The 25,239-nt window shown below is 45.3% G+C and overlaps 2 protein-coding genes across 2 annotated transcripts in view; both read right to left on the reverse strand.

Moving 5' to 3' along the window:
- Window positions 1-1,089: 1,089 nt before the first annotated feature.
- The window catches only part of adcy8 (adenylate cyclase 8 (brain)), a gene marked incomplete at both ends in the record, with an annotated part of 127,913 nt that continues 103,763 nt past the window's right edge, over window positions 1,090-25,239 (reverse strand). The window contains 6 exons of the mRNA XM_079529275.1: window positions 1,090-1,545; window positions 2,061-2,185; window positions 6,116-6,230; window positions 6,500-6,595; window positions 14,839-14,985; window positions 24,070-24,228. Of these exons, the coding sequence (XP_079385401.1) occupies window positions 1,090-1,545; window positions 2,061-2,185; window positions 6,116-6,230; window positions 6,500-6,595; window positions 14,839-14,985; window positions 24,070-24,228 (1,098 nt within the window). The remainder of the gene's footprint in view (window positions 1,546-2,060; window positions 2,186-6,115; window positions 6,231-6,499; window positions 6,596-14,838; window positions 14,986-24,069; window positions 24,229-25,239) is intronic.
- LOC306943945 (dynamin-1-like protein) lies at window positions 8,949-10,982 on the reverse strand (the record flags this gene model as incomplete). Its single annotated transcript, XM_079530503.1, has 1 exon — window positions 8,949-10,982. The coding sequence occupies one exon, from the start codon at window positions 10,980-10,982 to the stop codon at window positions 8,949-8,951; it is 2,034 nt and encodes a 677-aa protein (XP_079386629.1).

Genomic DNA, 25,239 nt, shown 5'->3' on the forward strand with positions numbered 1-25,239 from the left:
GAACCTCTGAAATGAGAGCAACGCATAAAAGTAACCTCTTTTAATTTTATTAGTGAAAGCGTCAGTGTGTCACGGCCTTAACCACTTAAACTCCATATGGTTGACTGGAGTTCCTCAGGGGCCAGGGCTCTATATTAGTGTATTTTCTGTTTTCTGCTATTGCGGGGAAGACTTTCGTTGAAAATAGCTGATCGACAAACTGACAACGCGCTGTCGATCTGCTATTTTCTGCCTTCCCCACAATACAGACGCATGGGGTTTAAGTGGTTACAAAAATAAAATGTTTTGCCAGTCCCGCCGTCATTGGGATCTTAACGCGGCGCCACCTCATCCCAGAGCTACAGCGGTGGGGGAGGTCACATACAGGGAGGAGCTACAGCGGAGGGGGAGGTCACATACAGGGAGGAGCTACAGCGGAGGGGGAGGTCACATACAGGGAGGAGCTACAGCGGAGGGGGAGGTCACATACAGGGAGAAGCTACAGCGGTGGGGGAGGTCACATACAGGGAGGAGCTACAGCGGAGGGGGAGGTCACATACAGGGAGGAGCTACAGCGGTGGGGGAGGTCACATACAGGGAGGAGCTACAGCGGAGGGGGAGGTCACATACAGGGAGGAGCTACAGCGGAGGGGTAGGTTATAGACGGATCTATCCCCAAACGTCCATTTGTGTTCAGGCGGTCCAGCCAATCCTCCAGTGTGTCGACATTGTCAATATCGGTCTGTGGACCGTCGGGAGTCCAAAAGGACCATTAATGGGTCTGTAATTCTGAGAGTGTACACATTTGTAGCCCCGTCTGTGTGTACACTATCGGAGTTAAGTCAGAACTGAGCTCTTTACAGTGTAGATGGGGGTTCTAGTAAAGTATAGTTCAGTAACTCCCAGTTTGATATGCATTAGGCCATGTATTTATTATTTATTTAAGTATTTATTTTGGGACCGCAATCTACACTGTAAAATGTATTACTCAGAATAACAGACCGGTTATGAAGGGTCCCCCGACCCCACAGCCGAGAACCACAAGAAGGAAGAGGTTCTCCACCTCCTCCTCTCCGAACATTTCATATGTATATATATTTTTTCTTGTTTTCAGGCCAGTTCCGTCTTATCCACCAGTGTTTCTCCTTGGTGTCCACCTCCACCTCCAACAGCCATTCCCACTCCCGCTGCCCCTCCGCCCCCTCCCCCCACCGCCACGCCCTCGGTGGAGCTGCTGCTGGCCGGAGCCAGTAACGTCCTGCGGTTGTAGTGGTGGTGGTGGTGGTGGTGGGCCTTCATGATGCCAGAGTTGTTGTTGTCGTTGAGGATCTGCTTCTGCTTCTGCCGGTTGAGCGACTGCACCAGGCCCAGCACCACGGCGGCCAGCGAGTACTGGCCGGCGCCGCGCCGTGGCTGCGCCATGAGCGGGTTGGGCTGCACGCGGCCGCACAGGTAGTGCGTGCGGATCTTGCCCTCCTGCTCGCTGATGCCCTTGACGTAGATCTCGCCGCGGTACTCGAAGGCGAAGCCGCGATCCTTCAGGATGAGGTACGTCTCCTCGGGCAACTGCGGGGAGAGAGAGGAAGACGTACCGAGAAGTTAAAGCCGCGATGGAGCACTGGTTCCCTATGGAGAGATTCACACATCTTGTGTATGCTCTCTGAGACCAAGTGTCCGGCACTGCCCCTGCTGGAACCGGTTGGAACTAGTGCCCCAGGAGGACTATACATGTAGGCTACACAACAGTTTTTTCAAAGTATCAGTGTTAATAATAGATAGATTTACACCAGACACAAGCCAACAGACTAGTAATTGGCTTAGGAATGTGACAAAAACAATCCAAAAAAGTCTGCCCTTCAGCTCACACCGATTCGCTGAATGAGGAAAGAGGAACGGAACAATCTCTCACAGCCTGAACGGATCGTTCAGCTTATACGATAGTTCCCATCACTAGTATTTACCTTGCTTACTGTAACTTGCTCTGGATTAAGAGTGTCTGCTAAATGCCTAAATTGATCAGCAATACAAAAAAGAGAAGGAAAAGGGGAAAAGAAATACATGTAAAAACTAGAGACAGGAACCTGTATTTTTCCACTGACTCCGGTGCTGTCCATCCTGCTAGCCAGGTTCACCGTCTTCCCCCAGATGTCGTACTGCGGCTTCTTGGCACCGATCACCCCGGCAACCACCGAACCATGGGCCATGCCTGGAAAACCATGGAAACCACAGAGAAGTATTTTATTAATGTCCTTTGTTTTTCTAAGTACAACTTTGAGTTGCTTTTTTACTTTACTGGTATATATTTCCATTTTTTCCCCGCTATACTTTTATACTTACTACTCCACCACATATCCGAGTCAAATATTGAATTTTTTCCACTGCAATTATTTGAAAACGTTAGTTATTAGTTACTTTGTAAATTAACCAATTAAGCCCAATATTGACACGTTTCTGGGAGAAAGTGTGAAATGGGATGTTGTGAGTACTTTTGGTAGTATATTTTGATGACTGATGAATGGTTAATGTCAAACAGGAAGAATAGTCCCCACTCCTTTGGGGTGTTAATGGTTAATGGGTGTTAATGGTTAATGTCAAACAGGAAGAATAGTCCCCACTCCTTTGGGGTGTTAATGGTTAATGGGTGTTAATGGTTAATGTCAAACAGGAAGAATAGTCCCCACTCCTTTGGGGTGTTAATGGTTAATGGGTGTTAATGGTTAATGTCAAACAGGAAGAATAGTCCCCACTCCTTTGGGGTGTTAATGGTTAATGGGTGTTAATGGTTAATGTCAAACAGGAAGAATAGTCCCCACTCCTTTGGGGTGTTAATGTTTAATGGGTGTTAATGGTTAATGTCAAACAGGAAAAATAGTCCCCACTCCTTTGGGGTGGTAATGGTTAATGGGTGTTAATGGTTAATGTCAAACAGGAAGAATAGTCCCCACTCCTTTGGGGTGTTAATGTTTAATGGGTGTTAATGGTTAATGTCAAACAGGAAGAATAGTCCCCACTCCTTTGGGGTGTTAATGTTTAATGGGTGTTAATGGTTAATGTCAAACAGGAAGAATAGTCCCCACTCCTTTGGGGTGTTAATGGTTAATGTCAAACAGGAAGAATAGTCCCCACTCCTTTGGGGTGTTAATGTTTAATGGGTGTTAATGGTTAATGTCAAACAGGAAGAATAGTCCCCACTCCTTTGGGGTGTTAATGTTTAATGGGTGTTAATGGTTAATGTCAAACAGGAAGAATAGTCCCCACTCCTTTGGGGTGTTAATGGTTAATGTCAAACAGGAAGAATAGTCCCCACTCCTTTGGGGTGTTAATGGTTAATGTCAAACAGGAAGAATAGTCCCCACTCCTTTGGGGTGTTAATGGTTAATGTCAAACAGGAATAATAGTCCCCACTCCTTTGGGGTGTTAATGGTTAATGGGTGTTAATGGTTAATGTCAAACAGGAAGAATAGTCCCCACTCCTTTGGGGTGTTAATGGTTAATGTCAAACAGGAAGAATAGTCCCCACTCCTTTGGGGTGTTAATGGTTAATGGGTGTTAATGGTTAATGTCAAACAGGAAGAATAGTCCCCACTCCTTTGGGGTGTTAATGTTTAATGGGTGTTAATGGTTAATGTCAAACAGGAAGAATAGTCCCCACTCCTTTGGGGTGTTAATGTTTAATGGGTGTTAATGGTTAATGTCAAACAGGAAGAATAGTCCCCACTCCTTTGGGGTGTTAATGGTTAATGGGTGTTAATGGTTAATGTCAAACAGGAAGAATAGTCCCCACTCCTTTGGGGTGTTAATGGTTAATGTCAAACAGGAAGAATAGTCCCCACTCCTTTGGGGTGTTAATGGTTAATGTCAAACAGGAAGAATAGTCCCCACTCCTTTGGGGTGTTAATGGTTAATGGGTGTTAATGGTTAATGGCAAACAGGAAGAATAGTCCCCACTCCTTTGGGGTGTTAATGTTTAATGGGTGTTAATGGTTAATGTCAAACAGGAAGAATAGTCCCCACTCCTTTGGGGTGTTAATGGTTAATGGGTGTTAATGGTTAATGTCAAACAGGAAGAATAGTCCCCACTCCTTTGGGGTGTTAATGGTTAATGTCAAACAGGAAGAATAGTCCCCACTCCTTTGGGGTGTTAATGGTTAATGGGTGTTAATGGTTAATGTCAAACAGGAAGAATAGTCCCCACTCCTTTGGGGTGTTAATGGTTAATGGGTGTTAATGGTTAATGTCAAACAGGAAGAATAGTCCCCACTCCTTTGGGGTGTTAATGGTTAATGGGTGTTAATGGTTAATGGCAAACAGGAAGAATAGTCCCCACTCCTTTGGGGTGTTAATGGTTAATGTCAAACAGGAAGAATAGTCCCCACTCCTTTGGGGTGTTAATGGTTAATGGGTGTTAATGGTTAATGTCAAACAGGAAGAATAGTCCCCACTCCTTTGGGGTGTTAATGGTTAATGGGTGTTAATGGTTAATGTCAAACAGGAAGAATAGTCCCCACTCCTTTGGGGTGTTAATGGTTAATGTCAAACAGGAAGAATAGTCCCCACTCCTTTGGGGTGTTAATGGTTAATGTCAAACAGGAAGAATAGTCCCCACTCCTTTGGGGTGTTAATGGTTAATGGGTGTTAATGGTTAATGTCAAACAGGAAGAATAGTCCCCACTCCTTTGGGGTGTTAATGGTTAATGTCAAACAGGAAGAATAGTCCCCACTCCTTTGGGGTGTTAATGGTTAATGTCAAACAGGAAGAATAGTCCCCACTCCTTTGGGGGTTTTTTGTCACATTATATCGTTGCTATTTACAATTTAGGCATTTAGCAGACGCTCTTAATCCAGAGCGATTTACATTAAGCAAGAACAAAAAGCATGGCAATACATTACATACATAAAAAGTAGTTATCATGAAACATGCGTAAGCTAAGAACGTAACAGTGGAATATCTATATAATGAAACTATACAAATAAACTATACATATATACACGTGCGTGCGTGCGTGCGTGCGTGCGTGCGTGCGTGCGTGCGTGCGTGCGTGCGTGCGTGCGTGCGTGCGTGCGTGCGTGATTTTAACCATGTGTGGCCTGACTGAATTGGGAACTGGGTAGGAGGGAGTCCATTTTAATGTTGCGACCCAAGGTTGCCCTAGGCTGGGTTGTAATAGTGTATGTGTGATAATCAAACTTGGAGATCCATTGTCAGTGGAGTTTTTCAGGTTTTTTCTGTCATTGATAAGAACTATCAATGACAGAGAAAACCACTTAACTCCACTTGAGCTGTATTTGGGTAAAGTGGTGATAATATAATGACACATGCAAGTATCTGATAATATACAAAGTCACAATACCAACTTTGATGAGGCAGTATTGCTTTGTTTCAAAAATATAAGGTTGTCTTCAATTTCTGAAAAAAAAAAGTTTTTCCATTTCCTGAAAAATGAAGATTTTGGAGTTAAGAGGTTTCCTCCCGACAGCGAGGATATGTAATATAGTATATATGCACATAGGTGAGATTCATTTACCCATCCTATAACAACTAGGACCAGTGAGCAGCCTTTCCGGCACTCAGGGAGAAATTCAGAGTTAAAGGACCACTTCACCACTTTTCAACCTATCTTCATATAATAGGTCCTCACTAATAATCATGAAAAAATGGCACGATTCTTTTCTACTCAGTCTGTGTCTCATAGGAGGGCTGTGGGCAGTTAAGAAACCGTCTTCCAGTGACATCATCATTAGGCAGATTTTTTTTAAAACAAGATTTCTTTACAAAAATATTTAGATTTTCATTATCGTGAGAACGATGGCTTCCATTTTCGCATTGCAACTTTTCAGGATTAGAAAGCCTGCAGTTTCTATTAGCTTGTATTCCCCATCGATGATGTCACTGGAAGACGGTTTCTGAACTGCCCACAGCCCTCCTATGAGACACAGACCGAGTAGAAACCTATTATATGAAGATAGGTTGAAAAGTGGTGAAGTGGTCCTTTAAGAGTCTTGCTCAGGGACACACCTGGCCTGGAATCGTACTTGGGACAACCAGGGGCTCTGGCTCCCCAGGCGGGCTCACTAACCACTCGGCTGTGGCCGCCCCAAAGAGGAAGTGGTAAGAACAGGAAGTGTGCCGTCTCACCGATTCTGAGCTCAAAGTTGTTGAAGGAGTGCTTGTTGATCTCCTGGATGCTCTCGTTGAGTGCGATGGCAAAGTCTGCCAGCGCACACAGGTGACCCCACTTATCCTCACATTGCTGGGAGGGGGACAGACAGACAGACAGACAGACAGACAGACAGACAGACAGACAGACAGACAGACAGACAGACAGACAGACAGACAGACAGACAGAGACAGATGTATTGTGTTAATATTATACGCTCGGTTGATGCATTGAATACGATATAGGACCACAATGAAAGCAAGTCCACAGGACACGCGCGCGCGTGCGTGCGTGCGTGCGTGCGTGCATGCGTGCGTGCGTGCGTGCGTGCGTGTGTGCGTGCGTGTGTGTGTACGTCTCACCTGTTTCTCAGGAGACAGACCAGACACAGCCATGTAGGTGCTTCCAATAGTCTTGATCTTCTCGATGTTGTCCTGAAATCGATCCTCGCCCAGCAGCTACGAAAAAAACACACACACAATACAAGGACAAAAAAGAAAGGGGTGATTTCATCAAGTCACATAATTCACTTCAGTTTGGTTGGTAACGATGACGATCAGTCACCGCCAGGCTTCTAGATGCACTTTCTATTAAACACCAATGCCGCGAGGACAAATGGATGAGTGCGCCAGAGGACAAATGAATGAGTGCGCCAGAGGACAAATGAATGAGTGCGCCAGAGGACAAATGGTGAGTATAATAGATCATTAATTGTACAATTATCACACTGGTAAAATCATCATCAGCAACATTAACAGGTAGGCTACAGTACAGTACAGTTACTGACTGTCACTGCCTGCAAGGATGTACTTGGAACTGTTTGGCCGCCATGCCATATAACGTTTTAGTTCAGAAGTGGGTCCACTGTACACTAGGCTACCAGTGGCGCCTTCAGTACACTGTACACTGGAGGCTACCAGTGGCGCCTTCAGTACACTGTACACTGTAGGCTACCAGTGGCGCCTTCAGTGCGGGGACATTTTCAAAAGTTCAGGGACATTATCTTTTTTGCTTTCACACATGCAGCAACCATACAAAGAACTAGGATGTGTCGTGTAGCTTGTCTGACACCTTGATGAAGTTGAGAGAGCAACTTATCCGCAGTTGTGGGGATATGCTTGTTAAAGTGATGTCTATTATAACGCACTATAATGCATTGTGTCGGGGGGTGAGGGGTGGTCCATGTTCGAGGGGCCCGATCGTGCGCTCATTCCCCCGGCTCGGTACCGAGTTGTTCCGCAATCAACTTTATTGTCACATCAAAGTTTTTTACACAGGTAAAAAAGTGGGTGAAATTCATGTTTGTGCATAGTTCCCATAGTGTCATTTTCCCAAGAAATACAAGATAGGGATTTAAGGGGGGGGGGGGGGGGGTCATCTACAGATTAGGGGTCGAAGAAAAGATTTGCCAAGGGTGGACATTGGACAATTATTTTTCCCAAGGGGTCAAATGAGAACCAGAAAATATTGTGGAGGGCTGGGCCCAAAAGGCTGAACTAAATCAGAGTAATATACATTTTATTTCTATATAAAAAGCAGTAAATGGCATTGTTTTGACAAGCTGGTAAGAGTATATATTATTATTAGGCAATGAAAAATGTAGGTTGCCTTTCGAAAAGGTTTAGGTTGCCTTTCGAAAAAACAGGTTGTCAAACACGCGCAATACACGGCAGGAAAGTTGCGTGTACATGAATGAAGGACGGCATTTGGCCCCCGGGCCGTATAATGCCCAGGTCTGCTCTATGATGACGTACTGTATCTATATGACTGCAAAGTTAGGCAAGGTTTCAGCCTAAATGGACTTCAATTGTAAAATAAAAAATCACACCCGTGTGAACTGAGTGGTGTAAGGTCTTATATAGACTGATCAGCTGTGGTCTGACGTAATGTCTGACGTAATGAAATCACACCCATGTGAACTGGGTGACCATAGCAACCATGCTCATTTTTTACGAACAGACAGACAGACAGACAGACAGACACGTAAACTAACAAAGCCAGTTGTAGGAGTGGTTTACACCACTCAAAAATTGAACATGTGCAATATGATAACATGCTAAATGTGTGGAGTGAGAAAAAATAAATATATGGCATACTGGCAGCTTGCACAACATAACCCATACCCCAAGTCCTGTAAAGACTGCATGGAGGGAGCTCCTTGCAGCTTATTTTCCGTATATTTTGTATATTACATGACCAACTCGTGCAAACATGCCCTCATCTCTAGTCCCACGTTGAAGAGACCAGCTTCTGAAGGTGGTCCTGTACAAGGCTGTGGTTCTAAAATCTTTTTTTAATCATTATTATTTGACCCCCCACAGGGATCCTCGGTGACGCACAAACCCAGGTAGCTACTTGAAGTCCAGGCACATTTTGGAGTATGCTCAAGTCAGAGCCTCTGTGATGTGCAAGCGAACGTGCTTGAAGTTTGGGACCCATTGTTAAGTCAAAACCTGTATTTTCTTCTTCAAGGTAGGAAGTGAAATGAAATACACTGTCTATCATTAATCCCTCATAAATTGAATTCACCATCCATGGTGTTTGTTTGACAACAAGCATGAATGTCAAGAAGTTTATTATTGTTTTACTGTGGTTATCTGTGAGTTTTATTGCCAATTGCCATTTGTTAGCGATAACTTTTTGGAATGAAATGTATAATTATTATTTATTACACACAACATTTATATTAATCTAGAAGAGGTGTGCTATGCAAGACAGCGAATGTATTGTGCAAGACAGCGGAGGTATTGATATGTACTGGCATTCATATAATTCAATGCCATATTGTACATAAAACTGAACCACTGAACTTCACCATAAATTAGTTTCCCTAATCTCCGCTATCATTTTCCCATCTTTCTGCAGCGCCGTGACCATGTCCTCAGCCTCACTTCGTTTGCGGGCCATGTCGTCCGACTCCGTCAGGAGGTCATCCAGCTTGTCCAACTTGTACAGCTGACCCACCAGCTCACTCTGCAGGCAGTCCTTCACGTGGTTGACCAGGAAGTGCATCACTGCCTTGGGCACGGTGTCCTGGATGTTCTTGCGCACGATGAGGAAGTAGGATTTGATGAGCCTCTCGATCACCTCGCAGTCCCGCAGCTCCCGAGCGGACAGCTTGACCGGCACTGGCACCTGTAGGAGGTCCTGCGGCGTCTTCAGCATGCCCCGCCAGCTCCCTGCGCGTCCCTCCGGGAAGCTGCTGGCCGAAAAGCTTTGGGAGCCACATTGGGAGCCTTCCGTTCCTTCTCCCGTTGCTACCGCCCGTTCGTTGGGTGTCTCCCTCGGGTGGTTCTGCCGCTGATCCTCTAAACTGCTGTGCATGACGCCGCAGGCGTCGGCGAAATCCGGATGCTTGGTGTTGATGTAGGCGAGCTCGATGGCGATCAGGTTGTTGACCATGTTGTTGGTGACCGGGAGTCTTCTCCTGAGCAGGGAGGTGACCACTTCCACGATGGCGTCGTGGAGCTTGGGGAACCTCAGCCATTCCTGCGTGCTGTAGTTGCTGCAGTGCTGGATGATCCTCTGCATCTCCTCGTGCACCAGCTCCACGCAACGCAGGCTGGGCTCCTCCAGGCGCTTCACCTGTCTCTTCACCAGCAGCTCGAACGATACCTCGGGAACAAACAAAGCCGGCCTCGGACCCGTCGCATTTCTGATCGCCGTAAGCACGTCTATCTGCGTCAGGCCGCCAAGCGGGTCGACACACTCCAGCGTGCGACCGAACGTCTCGTGGAAGATGTAACAGATTCTTGCTCCGCCACAGAGCTCGGTCGTCTCGATGTACTTGGCCGTGCCATCGATCGTGTGGCAGTACTCTGCGGAAAACTTAGTGATGAGTTGAAGCAGGGTGGCGCTCTTGTCCTCTATCGGTTCTCCGTAGCTGCTCAGCAGGGATTGATAATGCGCCGCCTGCAAGTTGAGTCGAGTCTTCAGCTCGGGGAGACAATCTCTAATGTGGTGCATGAGCAACCGATTCAACGCTTTGGCCAGGTATTTGGTTCCGTTTCTGTTTGCGATGGAGGGGTACTTCTTCTGTAGGAATGCGACTTCGTCCTGAATGGAATCCGAAACCGACTTCTTGTTGTTGATGTCCTGCTGACTCCTGTTGACCACCCCGATGAGGCCCAGTTTGACGGGGATGACCCTCCCCATGAGGATGTCGATGGCGTCTGTGCCGGCGTCCATCAGATCGAGCTTGGTGACCACCGCTAGCGTCCTCCTGCCGTCGGGGTCGACATCGCGGGCCACCTTGAGCGCCTCAGACGTGGCCATGTCCGTGTTGGCGGGGGTGATGGCCAGTATGACGCAGATGGGGTTGGAGATGTACTTGAGGATGAGCTCTCGGATCTGGATCTCAATGTCTTTGGGTTGGTCTCCCACCGGGACCTTGGTAAGCCCCGGAAGATCCAGCAACGTCAGGTTCACCACTTTCGGCGAGTGGATCTTCAGGTGAATGGGCTCGCTGCTGATCCCTTTGTTGCTTCCCGACACCCGTTCGGTTTCCGCTTCGATTTCTTGCCTGATCTCGTCAAAGTCTGTGTAGATCTTATTTTTGTTGTGGTGGAATTCGCCCCATTCCTTACTGACGATGTCTATCCCATCGATGGTCTTCGTGTGGTGGTTGTCTAGGTCGTTATGTATCAGCTGGAGGATGAGGGGCCGACGCGTGACGATGCCAATCCCGCGTGGCAGCAGGTCTCTGCCCACCAGGCTCTCCAGCACGGAACTCTTCCCACTGCTCTGAGATCCAACAACAGCTATCTGCGGGAGCTGTATGATATCTGTACCGACTGAATGGAAGACATCCTGGAGTTTGTTTATGATGGGTATAAGGGCTTCCATAGTGGAGAATGACATAGGTACACTTCAAAATGCCTGTTTTGAACTACCCACTACGCATTGGCAGAAGTTCTCTATTTCCCTCTCCTTATATATGAATGTCCCCCAGGTTTTGACCAAATATTATGTGGAGTTTAATATGTCATCACATAGCTGGCCAAATAAGGCCTCCAAGTACTGACGTCAGATAGGGAAGCTACAGTTAATAGACAGCATCTTGTTTTTATGCCCAGCATTGATTTGATTGACAGAGCACGGAACGTGATGTATGATGATAAGAGTGCTCCTCACTTCACACGGGTGTGATTTTATTTACCTCTGCCAGGCCGAAGGAAGAGACTTTTGCCCCTCTCTGTCTGCATTAATATTACTAAATGGACTATAACATTTGATTCCTTAATATAACCAGAAAATCACATGTATACAAAATGACAAAGGGGAAGAACAAATTAAACCTTCTTATTATAAGATTGGCCAAGATTCCCCCTATGAAGGCTATAGACTAGACTATGTTAATGGTGAGAGGAATGTGCACCTTCCTATATGGCACACACTACACGATCTGCCAGGGATTTTGTTTCCTGGCAGATTCGTCTGGTTTCCAGGCTAGGAATAGGAACGAATGGGAATGATGGGAACGGAGAATTTAGCCTCCATGATAACAATACTTTCTTTTCTCCATTTCTCCCTGAAGTGTGAGTTTTGAAAACATCAATGTCACCTTTGAACATGTGCAAGGAGAGCAGCTGGGCTCCAGACCTCTAGGGGCAGTGTGTTCTGAACACTCACCGTCCCGCCGACAAGAATAGAATGTTTTTCTGTCTGGTAACACGCCCTGAGGAGCACACTGACACATTTGTCCACTTGGACCTCTGGTCTTGTCCCTGGACCTCATGTTGAGAACAGGTGCAATAGACCGCCACAAATGGGCTCATAAATTCATGTGGTTTCCTTGAAGAATGTCATTTGAAAATGTTTAAACCAATATGTGTTGGTCTACAGGCGGTCTGACACGCACGCTCATGAACGCACGCAGCGCCACGCTTGGGATCAGATTGATGAATGGACTGTCAGCGTCTGGGTCCAACAAAGTGTTTATGTGGAGACCTGTTCAACCAGATGGATGTCCTGGGGTTCATGGCTTCCTGTTCAACCAGATTGATGTCCTGGGGTTCATGGCTCCCACTGACTGTCATACACAGTACTTTGATTCATCCTTTACTCTGTTTAGACCACTGTTTAGACCACTGTTTAGACCACTGTTTAAACCACTGTTTCCCAAACTGTGTGAAAATCCCATTTTCTTTTCCTACATTAAAACCATTTAAAATTGTAATAATAATAATAATAATAATAATAATAATAATAATAATAATAATAATAATAATAATAATAATAATAATAATAATAATAATAAGTACGTTGAATTCCACGTCAACGTCATTCCATCACCACGGACAGAGACACACTGGGCTACAGTCAAACACAGTCATTCCAGCACCACAGACAGAGACACACTGGGCTACAGTCAAACACAGTCATTCCAGCACCACGGACAGAGACACACTGGGCTACAGTCAAACACAGTCATTCCAGCACCACGGACAGAGACACACTGGGCTACAGTCAAACACAGTCATTCCAGCACCACGGACAGAGACATACTGGGCTTGGCTGGCCTAATCTGAGTTCTCAGAAGTTTTCTCCAACTCCCACAATATGACCGGCCTTACTGCTTGACAGTAGTTTATTAAACAGATTAATTGTGCATAGGCCTTTTGAAATTTACGTTCTCTCTGCATTTAGCCATAAGATAAATGTGCTCCTCTTGAGACCCAGCAATTGTGTGCACTGTAGTGCAAATTAGATTGAGCTTAATCCCTCTAATACTATACATGTGATTCTATTGAGTACCTGCTGTTCCTGTGTGTTTTATGAACATGCAGTTAAGCTGGTTTGTCATATTGTCACTGCCAGGTGGAAACCTTGAATGTCCAAAAGTGTTAAATAATAAATAAAAAAGAGCCTGTGTTCAAATGTAGCTATTATTTAGTCAAGTACTTTTCATTGTTTCAAATTGCACCTTTTTTTGTAAACTAAATATTCTGTAGGCCTATATATGGAACATATAGCCTCAATTGCACCGTCTTAAACTAAGTTGTGTTGTATGGAACATAACCTACTGTGAAGCTGTTCACAAACAGTTTACTCAACTTTTTACTCTGTGATTGCTCTTTCTTGCACTCTGTATTCTTTGTTTGATGTGCTTGTTGTGTTTTTTGTTGTTTTGAATGTTATAGCTGCATTGTCCTTCAGACAATGCAGCCAAACAAAAATAGGTTTTACTCTGCCGAGGTTTACTCTGCCACTGCCGATGGCCTAGTACAGGGGTGCCCAAAAGGTAGATCGTGATCTACCAGTAGATCACAAGGGCTGTGCAGGTAGATCACATGACATGCCCCTAAAAAAAGTATTACAAATATAAATTTTTGGCATCTGCCACTTGAATTAAGGTGACTTGATTCATTGATTGACATTAAAAAGGGCCTGTCAGCTCAAACCCACAATGCAATATTTTGTTTTCAAGTGTTGCTGTGCACAAACGTCAGTAGCATTACAGATAAAATACAAAAAACTACCTAACCTATTCCATTTCTCCATTCAAAGTGCATTTGTCTTATATCTAACGCCTCTATTCCATATTTAAACTATTTCCAGCAATGGTATAATATTCTTTTTTCAGTAGGTTGATCTTGTTGAGCCAGTCATTTTGAAAGTAGCTCTCAAGTTAAAAAAGTGTGAGCACCCCTGGCCTAGTAGTTCAGGGGGTGCCACTGCCGATGGCCTAGTAGTTCAGGGGGTGCCACTGCCGATGGCCTAGTAGTTCAGGGGGTGCCACTGCCGATGGCCTAGTAGTTCAGGGGGTGCCACTGCCGATGGCCTAGTAGTTCAGGGGGTGCCACTGCCGATGGCCTAGTAGTTCAGGGGGTGCCACTGCCGATGGCCTAGTAGTTCAGGGGGTGCCACTGCCGATGGCCTAGTAGTTCAGGGGGTGCCACTGCCGATGGCCTAGTAGTTCAGGGGGTGCCACTGCCGATGGCCTAGTAGTTCAGGGGGTGCCACTGCCGATGGCCTAGTAGTTCAGGGGGTGCCACTGCCGATGGCCTAGTAGTTCAGGGGGTGCCACTGCCGATGGCCTAGTAGTTCAGGGGGTGCCACTGCCGATGGCCTAGTAGTTCAGGGGGTGCCACTGCCGATGGCCTAGTAGTTCAGGGGGTGCCACTGCCGATGGCCTAGTAGTTCAGGGGGTGCCACTGCCGATGGCCTAGTAGTTCAGGGGGTGCCACTGCTGATGGCCTAGTAGTTCAGGGGGTGCCACTGCCGATGGCCTAGTAGTTCAGGGGGTGCCACTGCCGATGGCCTAGTAGTTCAGGGGGTGCCACTGCCGATGGCCTAGTAGTTCAGGGGGTGCCACTGCCGATGGCCTAGTAGTTCAGGGGGTGCCACTGCCGATGGCCTAGTAGTTCAGGGGGTGCCACTGCCGATGGCCTAGTAGTTCAGGGGGTGCCACTGCCGATGGCCTAGTAGTTCAGGGGGTGCCACTGCCGATGGCCTAGTAGTTCAGGGGGTGCCACTGCCGATGGCCTAGTAGTTCAGGGGGTGCCACTGCCGATGGCCTAGTAGTTCAGGCGTGTACCGCATCTAGACTCTGATAGTTTGCTGCCACCGTTGCTGCATTTCAGTCCCCTACTCTTTCCTCAGTTTCCTGTCAGTCTCCACTGTACATATTTATTGAAATGAAGGCAGAAAATGAAGCCCCAAAACTAACTAAAACGCAAAAATGGAAACAGATTCTGACCTCATCGAAGTCAGCGATGATCTCATTGAGGAGGCGGAGGCACTCCACGCCCTGGTTGTTCATCTCCGTCTGCGAGTAGAAGTCTGCGAACCCTGGGATGCTGGCGAACATCACCCCCACCGTGTCATAGGACTGAGAATATAACTCCTGAAGAGAGAGAGAGAGAGAGAGAGAGAGAGAGAGAGAGAGAGAGAGAGAGAGAGAGAGAGAGAGAGAGAGAGAGAGAGAGAGAGAGAGAGAGAGAGAGAGAGAGAGAGAGAGATGGCTGTTAATGAACTGAAAGAAAAGGCAAGGTTTTTCTACACACCACAATTAGGACCTGGCTCAAAATATTCCAATCAATCAGTCATTGAGCCGGTTGCACTACTATGGCAATGGAGTCAGGGGTCTTCTCACAAAACACGATTTTAAGTATATGAAGAAAAGAAAATCCAACTTAAAGCCAGACACACTGTAGCAAAGATTATGATGACATTACAACATAGAGCTATTTAACACTTATTTTTACAATAAATACATACATAAAAAAATAATACACTTATTGCACCCTTCCCCCTTCAAACAGTACATTTTTTAATTTGACTCTTGTCGAAGTGTCATTGAGCAAGTTACAGTGGCCTTCCCCTGCTCAGGCCTATAATGTGTTTCCGTTTCAAATCTGCTGCTGAGACTACCAAAATGCTATGAGAAACTGATCCAGAACAGAAAACGGGAATGCCTCCTTCTGGAAAAGGGAGCTATAGCTGACTCATGAGCCATGAGTCAGCTATAATCTTTGACAAAATTCAAAGGAAAACAGTGTGCTGTTTTTTTCTTTATTTCTATTTTCTTTTGGGTTTTTTTGCCTGAAAAGATTGAGCAGTTGCATGTTGGCGCCATCACCACTGGGTGGCAGTGTTGCCACACTACACAGTGCACACTGGTGAACTGGTGAAACAGTTGCATGGGTACGATTTAGAGTTCAGTGTCCTGAGACTGAACTCTCATTATCACCAACACCAGATCAATTCAGGATTAAACTCCCCCTCCCCATGTCTGCACACATACTGTACCCGTAAGGAGAGCTTTCTCAGAGGGTTAGACCTCCCCATGTCTGCACATATCTGTAAGGAGAGCTTTCTCAGAGGGTTAGACCTCCCCATGTCTGCACATACCCGTAAGGAGAGCTTTCTCAGTGGGTTAGACATCCCCATGTCTGCACATACCTGTAAGGAGAGCTTTCTCAGAGGGTTAGACCTCCCCATGTCTGCACATACCCGTAAGGAGAGCTTTCTCAGTGGGTTAGACATCCCCATGTCTGCACATACCCGTAAGGAGAGCTTTCTCAGAGGGTTAGACCTCCCCATGTCTGCACATACCCGTAAGGAGAGCTTTCTCAGAGGGTTAGACCTCCCCATGTCTGCACATACCCGTAAGGAGAGCTTTCTCAGAGGGTTAGACATCCCCATGTCTGCACATACCCGTAAGGAGAGCTTTCTCAGAGGGTTAGACATCCCCATGTCTGCACATACCCGTAAGGAGAGTTTTCTCAGAGGGTTAGACATCCCCATGTCTGCACATACCCGTAAGGAGAGCTTTCTCAGAGGGTTAGACCTCCCCATGTCTGCACATACCCGTAAGGAGAGCTTTCTCAGAGGGTTAGACATCCCCATGTCTGCACATACCCGTAAGGAGAGCTTTCTCAGAGGGTTAGACATCCCCATGTCTGCACATACCCGTAAGGAGAGCTTTCTCAGAGGGTTAGACCTCCCCATGTCTGCACATACCCGTAAGGAGAGCTTTCTCAGAGGGTTAGACATCCCCATGTCTGCACATACCCGTAAGGAGAGCTTTCTCAGAGGGTTAGACATCCCCATGTCTGCACATACCCGTAAGGAGAGCTTTCTCAGAGGGTTAGACATCCCCATGTCTGCACATACCCGTAAGGAGAGCTTTCTCAGAGGGTTAGACATCCTTTCAAGTGTCTAAAGCAGTGCAGTTCCCAAACTAGTTAGGGAAAATTAGCAAAAGTTGGGCAAATCTGCAAAACAAAATGCTTACCACTAGCTTTCTTCACAGGTGTGTTCATAACGGTGTCTACTATCACTTATCAATTTGTTCCAAGCAAACTCCCTTTGGGAAACTTTGTGGGAGCCAATAAAAGTTGGGGTACCCAAGCCTGGGGCCTAGGCTAAAAGCAGGACATTTTAAAACTGGCCAATATGAGCTTGAGAGGTGTAAAAAATAGATGTGGGGTGCTGAATCCGTTCCAATCATTTGTTTTCAGTAAAAATTACTCCCTGGCCATAAAATCGGCCATGTCTGCTTTTGTATGTCCCAGACATGCATAATACGTATAACTAATAAGCCAAGGACTCCCAGCACGCACGCACGCACGCACGCACGCACGCACGCACGCACGCACGCACGCACGCACACATACACACTGTTGTATATACTATTTTTATAAAGTATAAAATACTGGTTAAAGTGGTTAAAATAACGTGGCACAGATGCCTTCTCGGTTTAAATGGGTTAATTCATGATGCATTTAGTGGAGTCAAACGAAAATCTGTCTTTAAAATGGAGTGGAGAAAACAAATACCCCAAAATAAAGTATAGGACCAACTGATACTCAAAGATGCACACAGATGCACATGTAGGCCTATTTGTCACAGCTGGTGTTAAATGTATGTCACGACCGGTGACACATGCACCCCTCTTGATTCATGATTCAAATATTATGCCGTCTGCGAGGTTAAAAGGCTCTATTAATAACCGCATTGTTTACGTGTCGCATGCCGCATCTAAATCACACTACAATAAACAGGCTGATGAATAATGGAAGCCTGTCCTGTCCTTAATGGATGCATTTTTAATTAATCGCCAGGTTTTAATTAGCGGCAGGGAAAGGCTAGGGCTTCTGGGAGCAGGCTGATGTGTGGTGTCCGTCTGTCTGCATTCCTAATGGGTTTAACCAGTGGTGTAATGGAAATAAATACATTTACCTCCATTTACTTCTTTCTTTCTTTCTTTCTTTCCTTCTTTCCTTCTTTCTTTCTTTCTTTCTTTCTTTCTTTCTTTCTTTCTTTCTTTCTTTCTTTCTTTCTTTCTTTCTTTGCATGGATTAAAGCAAAAAGTCCAATCTGCACAACTGCTGTTATGTTAGTAATATTGTTCCTGCTATTCTACATACGGCTGGGTGAAGAAATCACAGATTGAGGCTTTAACCTTTGCTATTTTTGAAAAATCGTGAAAATGTGTGCAAATCTTTTAATTCTTTTAAAGCAAACTTTTTCAACTCGCAAACAAAATATGTTGAGATGAGGGTCGGCAGCCTATATATAATCTACAGCCTACATATCATTTTGGGGGTCCTTGACATGAAAAGGTTTGTTATGTTTCTAAAAAAGTTTATAGAAACATACCCTTTTTCAGAAAACAGTTTTCTGACATTTTGTGGAATCGGCCTCAGATCTTAACGGCTCAATGGGTTAAGCATAAGATGTGAGGACTGAGGAGGCTACTTCTTGCGCTATTAGTTTGAATTAGCATCAGGGTGCATGAGGTCTGCATTCATAATGCAGGGCTTCTCTGTCCTTATTGTTGAGACAGGGATGAAAGCAGTGGTGGAAAAAGCATCACCATTTTTACTCAAGTAAAAATACTGTAGCAATGCCACAAATTAGAAAAAAGGTAATCCTGAAAAAGGAGTGTTCGTTTTCTTCGAGTTCACCTCCAACATTCAAAGAAATGACGTCTCGGAGGTAGCGAGACTAGGAGGGGAGGCCATGATTTACCATTCTGTCCCTATTGGGACATAAGTATCGCACTGTCACATAGTGGAGTCAAAGTATCACACTGTCACATAGTGGAGTCAAAGTACCACACTGTCACATAGTGGAGTCAAAGTACCACACTGTCACATAGTGGAGTCAAAGTATCACACTGTCACATAGTGGAGTCAAAGTACCACACTGTCACATAGTGGAGTCAAAGTATCACACTGTCACATAGTGGAGTCAAAGTATCACACTGTCACATAGTGGAGTCAAAGTATCACACTGTCACATAGTGGAGTCAAAGTACCACACTGTCACATAGTGGAGTCAAAGTATCACACTGTCACATAGTGGAGTCAAAGTATCACACTGTCACATAGTGGAGTCAAAGTACCACACTGTCACATAGTGGAGTCAAAGTATCACACTGTAACATAGTGGAGTCAAAGGAAAGGTATAGTAAGTATCACACTGTCACATAGTGGAGTCAAAGGAAAGGTATAGTAAGTATCACACTGTCACAGTGGAGTCAAAGGAAAGGTATAGTAAGTATCACACTGTCACACAGTGGAGTCAAAGGAAAGGTATAGTAAGTATCACACTGTCACAGTGGAGTCAAAGGAAAGGTACAGGAATTTACCAGCGGAGTACAAGTACTATCAAGTAAAGTAAAGTAAAGTAAAGTTCCCCAAAATTACACTTAACCCCATATGGTTGACCGGAGTCCCTCAGGGCTTTCTACTGGTGTCTGTTCTATTTTCTGTTATTGTGGGGAAAGCTTCCACTGATGCTGGGGTTAAGTATAGAGTACATGAGTACATGTACTTGGATACATTCCACCAGTGCATTCATAATGCATGGCTGCTCTGTGTGTGTGCCTTATTGTTGAAGCAGGATAGAAGGAGATGGAGTCGATAATGAGGCCGGGCGGGGGCACGGACAATGACACGTATTTGACTCCTCTGTGCGTGCGTGCGTGCGTGCGTGCGTGCGTGCGTGCGTGCGTGCGTGCGTGCGTGCGTGCGTGCGTGCGTGCGTGCGTGCGTGCGTGCGATAAGGATCTTGTCTCTAAGGGAGACATTGTCCCGGGGGACAATGGCAGAACAGAGGTCTTGCGCTAAATTTTTAATTATTATTTGAGGGGACGTCTGGCTTTCGGAATTACGTCACATTGCCGCAAAGTCTATGGACTTGTAATGTTTGTTTAGAGCACTTTGGCATGGTAATATCATATCTAAGTATCTAAGTAGTAAGTGCTCTAAACACACATTAAAAGGCCCCTCACTTCACACGAGTGTGATTTTTGTTATTGTGGTCTGAACTCAGTGGTGGAAAGTAACTAAGTACATTTACTTCTACGTATTATGAGGTACTTTAACTTTTTTCAATATACTGGCTATTCCATTACATCTCAGAGGCTGTTTTGTTTTTTACTACAATTACTTGAAAACTTTACTTTACAGGTTACTTTGCCGATTTCGATAATCACAAAACATACATTAACCAATTAAGGCCTATTTTATACGTTACCTTTTCAAAAACAGCCGATCTACAATGTAGTGATAACGTCATAAATACTGTACTGTAATGCACCATACAGAACTGTACTGTACTGTACTGTACTGTACTGTACTGTACTGTACTGTACTGTACTGTACTGTACTGTACTGTACTGTACTGTACTGTACTGTACTGTACTGTACTGTACTGTACTGTACTGCACTGCAGGGGTTCTCAACCCGTGTGTGTGTGTGTGTGTATATGTGTGTGTGTGTGTGTGTGTGTGTGTGTGTGTGTGTGTGTGTGTGTGTGTGTGTGTGTGTGTGTGTGTGTGTGTGTGTGTGAGTGGCCTAAAATGTGATGTAATTTGCATCACAGTGTAATGTTGCGCAATTAACATGGTATTTCATGCAAATGCAAACTGTACGGCGTGCAGTAGGTGTTATGCATGGAGAGATTTGTGCAAACAGTGTGGTTTGGTAGGAGAAGGCGAACAAAGGCGGACGTATAAACAGTCCCCCCCTTTCAATTAGTGTAGCAAGATAATAATAAAGTTTTGAGAACGACTGATTTATGTGTAGGGAGAGTCCTCAAACACATCACCACAAAACTCTAGTACTGTGAATTATTCAGCTGACTCATCTGCAGTCAACACAAGACATATGTTTTCTTCCTTTTCTTCTACAAATCTTTCTGGATGACTGAACAGCTCAACTAGTCTATTCTCTCTCTCACTCTCTCTCAATGCATTGCCAAAGCAAAAGCAAAAAAAGAAAACCCAGATAAGGGTACGAAGGGTACAGTATAAGGGTACAAAGACATGTGTAAACAGAGCTGCGTTGCATCGCAGTTTAGAAGAAAAATGATCAATACAGAACCAAATGGTGCATTTTGCTGTCGTATAGTTCCATACCCTATACAGTATAGTATACACGTACAGTAGGTGAAGTTAGCCTGGGCTTGAGCTTCTGAAATAAATAGCAGCAATGTTTCAATGTACTGGTGTAAAACCGTTGGGACGAATAGCAGCCAATGTTTCTGTCTGCTGCAAGATCACTGTGTGCTTGTGAACTGCTGTGATAAAAGAAGGTTAGCCAATGGAATACAACCACCCTAAGGACTACTGTCTGTACCAAGTAGACCGCTAGACCTACTGCACAACAGCTGCTACCTTTAAACACATCTTAAATCTGAGGCTTGTTTTGTATAAAAATGTCTGAAATTGACTGTAAAAGATTGCTGCTATTTGTTTCAAAAAAGCTTTATACCCTGTAGGCTTGAAAAAAGGAAAAGAGGCCGCACAGCTCGTAGTCACGATACAATAAACTTTTATTGAACCGGCGTTTCGGCAAACAGGATGCCTTCTTCTGAATACCCTGTAGGCTATAATATAACGATGCAACGTGACATAGCTCTGTTTACACAATATTGTACCCCCTCCAACTGTGTACTTTCCCCATTTTCATTATATTTTGACACTTCCTTTGGCAATGTAAACATGTGTTTTCTCAATGCCAATAAAGCTCATTTGAATTGAATGGGACAATGGGCTATATATATGCAGGGGTAAGGACCCCATAATCAATAATGACATAATTATTCAAGGACCTGTACCTCTGTTATAACTCTGTACAAATGGAACCCTCTCGGAGTCGGGTCCATTTGGTTCCATTTGTACACTCTCAGAGTTACAGACCTGTACAGGGCCATTTGAAACCCATTTAAGGGCACTTTGAGACCTGTAGTGGTAGTAGTGGTGTAGCAGAGTGTTTCCAGTGGGCCAACATGCACAATAGCAGCACCCTGACTCTCTTTGACCAGAATGGAGCCTTTATTAGTGTCATCGGTAACACCTGTGAAGGAAGTTGGCGTGTGTGCATAGAGCCCATTGAATTGTGTGCAGACAGTGGAGAAGGACACTTACCCATTAGAACCGTGGAAGCATCCTTGTCATTTTAGATTTCAGCTATTCAAAAATAGCAGATGTAGCTCGCAACGAGTCACTTCGTGCTGCGCTGCGAGCTCATAGATCTGCTATTTAAGGGACCAAGCCCGAAGGGTCCCTTCTTCTTCTCCTTCTCCTTATGCCAAAAATAGCAGGTCTGGATGAACCGTGCAGTTGGTTTATGCAAATCTTGGCAATATGGTAGAGGGCCATGCCAAACGGAATTATATGAAAAACAGTTCAAAAATATCTCCTACCGGGATCTTTGATCAAAACCACGAAACTTGCTACACGTGAACTTTGGACCTATATACGAACAAAAAAATCGGGAGTACATTTTTAAGTGAAAAAATTACGGTTTTATGAGCCAATGAAAATTGCAGTTTTATGAAAATTCTTCTTCTGCCCCTAATACATACATGCAGCGTCACATGTTTATGAAACTTTACATTATGAAACCAGTCTTACTTCAATTGGACAAAGGAGGGCGCTATAGCAATCATTTGAAAATGAAACCTTTGAACAGGCATAACTCATGCCTCGATCGTTTGACAAAAAGCCATGGCACTTGTTTCCACATGTGCCTTGACTCATGCCCTGTCTGTCTGTCTGTCTGTCTGTCTGTCTGTCTGTCTGTCTGTCTGTCTGTCTGTCTGTCTGGCTGTCTGGTATGAAGAGCTGCAATACCACTGGGTGACCTAAAGTGGCACTGTTGAGCAGCCTAAAAGGGCTTTTTGCTTGGTTCTGTCTTATCTTGTTTTTAAACAGTTTTGAAATATCTTGAAAGTGTGAGAACTTCTTCTGATTCATAAGCCTCAGGTCTTAATGGTTTATGGTGGTTGTAGAACACTGGACATCCTTCTGCTGTCACAACAGCTCACAAATCATGGTCTCTCTCTCTCTCTCTCTCTCTCTCTCTCTCTCTCTCTCTCTCTCTCTCACACTCAACTCCTCTATTGAAATTCAAATGAAAAGCCATTACTGGTCCCCAGGTGGTGTCTGTATGGACAGGAAACACATCAGTCGCTTCAGCCGAACGTTTTATTTTTCAATATATATTCTTTTTGCGTCATATTTTTTTTAAAAGATGAGAGCAGGAGGTTAATAGGCATGAAGGCGTTCCGCGGGGTGAGATGAGGTAAAACAGGATGGAACACGTCAGGTCTCTTTGAAAGGAGAGTTAATCTATGTGTGTCTCTCTCTGTCTCTCTCTCCGTCTCTGTCTGTCTCTCTCTTTGAAAGGAGAGTTATTCTGTGTGTCTCTCTCTGTCTCTCTCTCCGTCTCTGTCTGTCTCTCTCTTTAAAAGGAGTTATTATCTGTGTGTGTCTCTCTCTCTGTCTCTCTCTACGTCTCTGTCTGTCTCTCTCTTTGAAAGGAGAGACAATGTTATTCTGTCTGTCTGTCTGTCTGTCTGTCTGTCTGTCTGTCTGTCTGTCTGTCTGTCTGTCTGTCTGTCTGTCTGTCTGTCTGTCTGTCTGTCTGTCTGTCTGTCTGTCTCTTTCTTTGAAAGGACAGGGAGTGTTACTCTGCAGGAGATGGAATGAGATTCACAACATATCCTTTTATCACACCATACCCATGGGCACTGTGCGTGCATGCGTGCATGCGTGCGTGCGTGCGTGCATGTGCGCCCATGGGCACGCAGAGGAGGTGGGGGGTTGAACTAAGGTGAGGTATTCTAAGGCGAAAGAGAACGTGATCGAGTGAGTATGTGCACTGATGTCCCGCCGCGCTGGAAATAGCCTATCTACACGCTTGTTGTGAGCTTGCAGTTCATACATTTTCGGCTTTAGTTAAATAATTAGGCCTATAAGAATGGTTAAAAAGGTGCAATATTGTAAAAAATGGCATTCATAAAATCTGTGTGTGTGTGTGTGTGTGTGTGCGTGCGTGCGTGCGTGTGTGCGTGCGTGCGTGGGCATTGTGGGCATGTGGGCATTGTGGGTGGGTGGGGTAAGGTATTTCGAGGTGACATAAAAAAGAGAAAAGGAGATTCTCCTATTGTGTCTATGGGTAGTGCGTACCTCGTTGTCACGGTCTTTCTCCAGGAAGTGTCGCGCCACGTGGCTGGGCAGGATGTTCCGCAGCATGTTCTCGTTGTGTTCCCGCAGCTCCTTCATCTCGTTGATCTCCTCCTTGGCCTGCACGCGCCACAGGAAGTCCAGGCGAGCCGTGTACTCCAACTGCATCACAACAACAAACAAGAGCAGAGTTAACATTTAATGTCAGCTGTGTGTGTGTGTGTGTGTGTGTGTGTGTGTGTGTGTGTGTGTGTGTGTGTGTGTGTGTGTGTGTGTGTGTGTGTGTGTGTGTGTGTGTGTGTGTGACTGCCACTGACTGGGATACCTTTGCTGCCGTCTGCTCCTAGCCTGGCTAATAAGCCAGACTAATATCACACAACACTGTCGCGGTATATCAGTCTGGGCTGGCTCCACTTGGATTTCATTTCCCGGGGAACATTTTCTCTTTGACGCAATTGGTCAGAGCTACTGTCAGTCAAAAGTCTCAAGCATTGAACGTCACTGTACCAAAGCCCGCCTATATTGCATACCGTGTCCCGATTGGTCCGACCTGTACTCTGCTGTAGGAAAGAGGCGTGCTACTGAGCCTCGCCAGACCGTAATCCGCTGGTAGGCAACTTTTTTTTGCCAACGGCTGATTCGGTCTGGTTTATTAACCAGGCTAGTCTGCTCCCATTATACGGAGCTTGTTGTCCTTCCGGGTTAAACAGGAAGGTGGGGGCCCCCAGGAGGAGTTCAACACCACTGGCATTAGCCCACAGCCTTTAGCTAGCAGTACAACCAGCTACATTTTCTCAACGATCCGGTACAAACTCACAAATTATTTACGATCGTCGGGTGCGCAGCGGCGCACCATGGGCAGCTCTCGAACCTTTGGAGATACGGCGCTTTGAAAATCCTGTTATAATGGAGGCTCAACGGAGCTGGATTAAAAAATCGCATCGCTGATGGGGACGGAGGAGGTCTATACTAGCCGGAGCAATGCTAAAAGGTAAACAGACGGACGCCGCATTCACATGATACGGTATGGATTAAACGGTTGTCTACGCTTATACGCGTAGCTGGCATAAATAGGTCCCATTAGCCTAGCTACGTTTATAAACGTAGATGGAATAAAATAATTAAGACCAGAGGCCTATTCTAAAAACACCATCTAAATCTAAAAGAAATTAT

Source organism: Electrona antarctica, assembly GCF_951216825.1.
Source record: "Electrona antarctica genome assembly, chromosome: 19".
Lineage (NCBI taxonomy): Eukaryota > Metazoa > Chordata > Actinopteri > Myctophiformes > Myctophidae > Electrona > Electrona antarctica.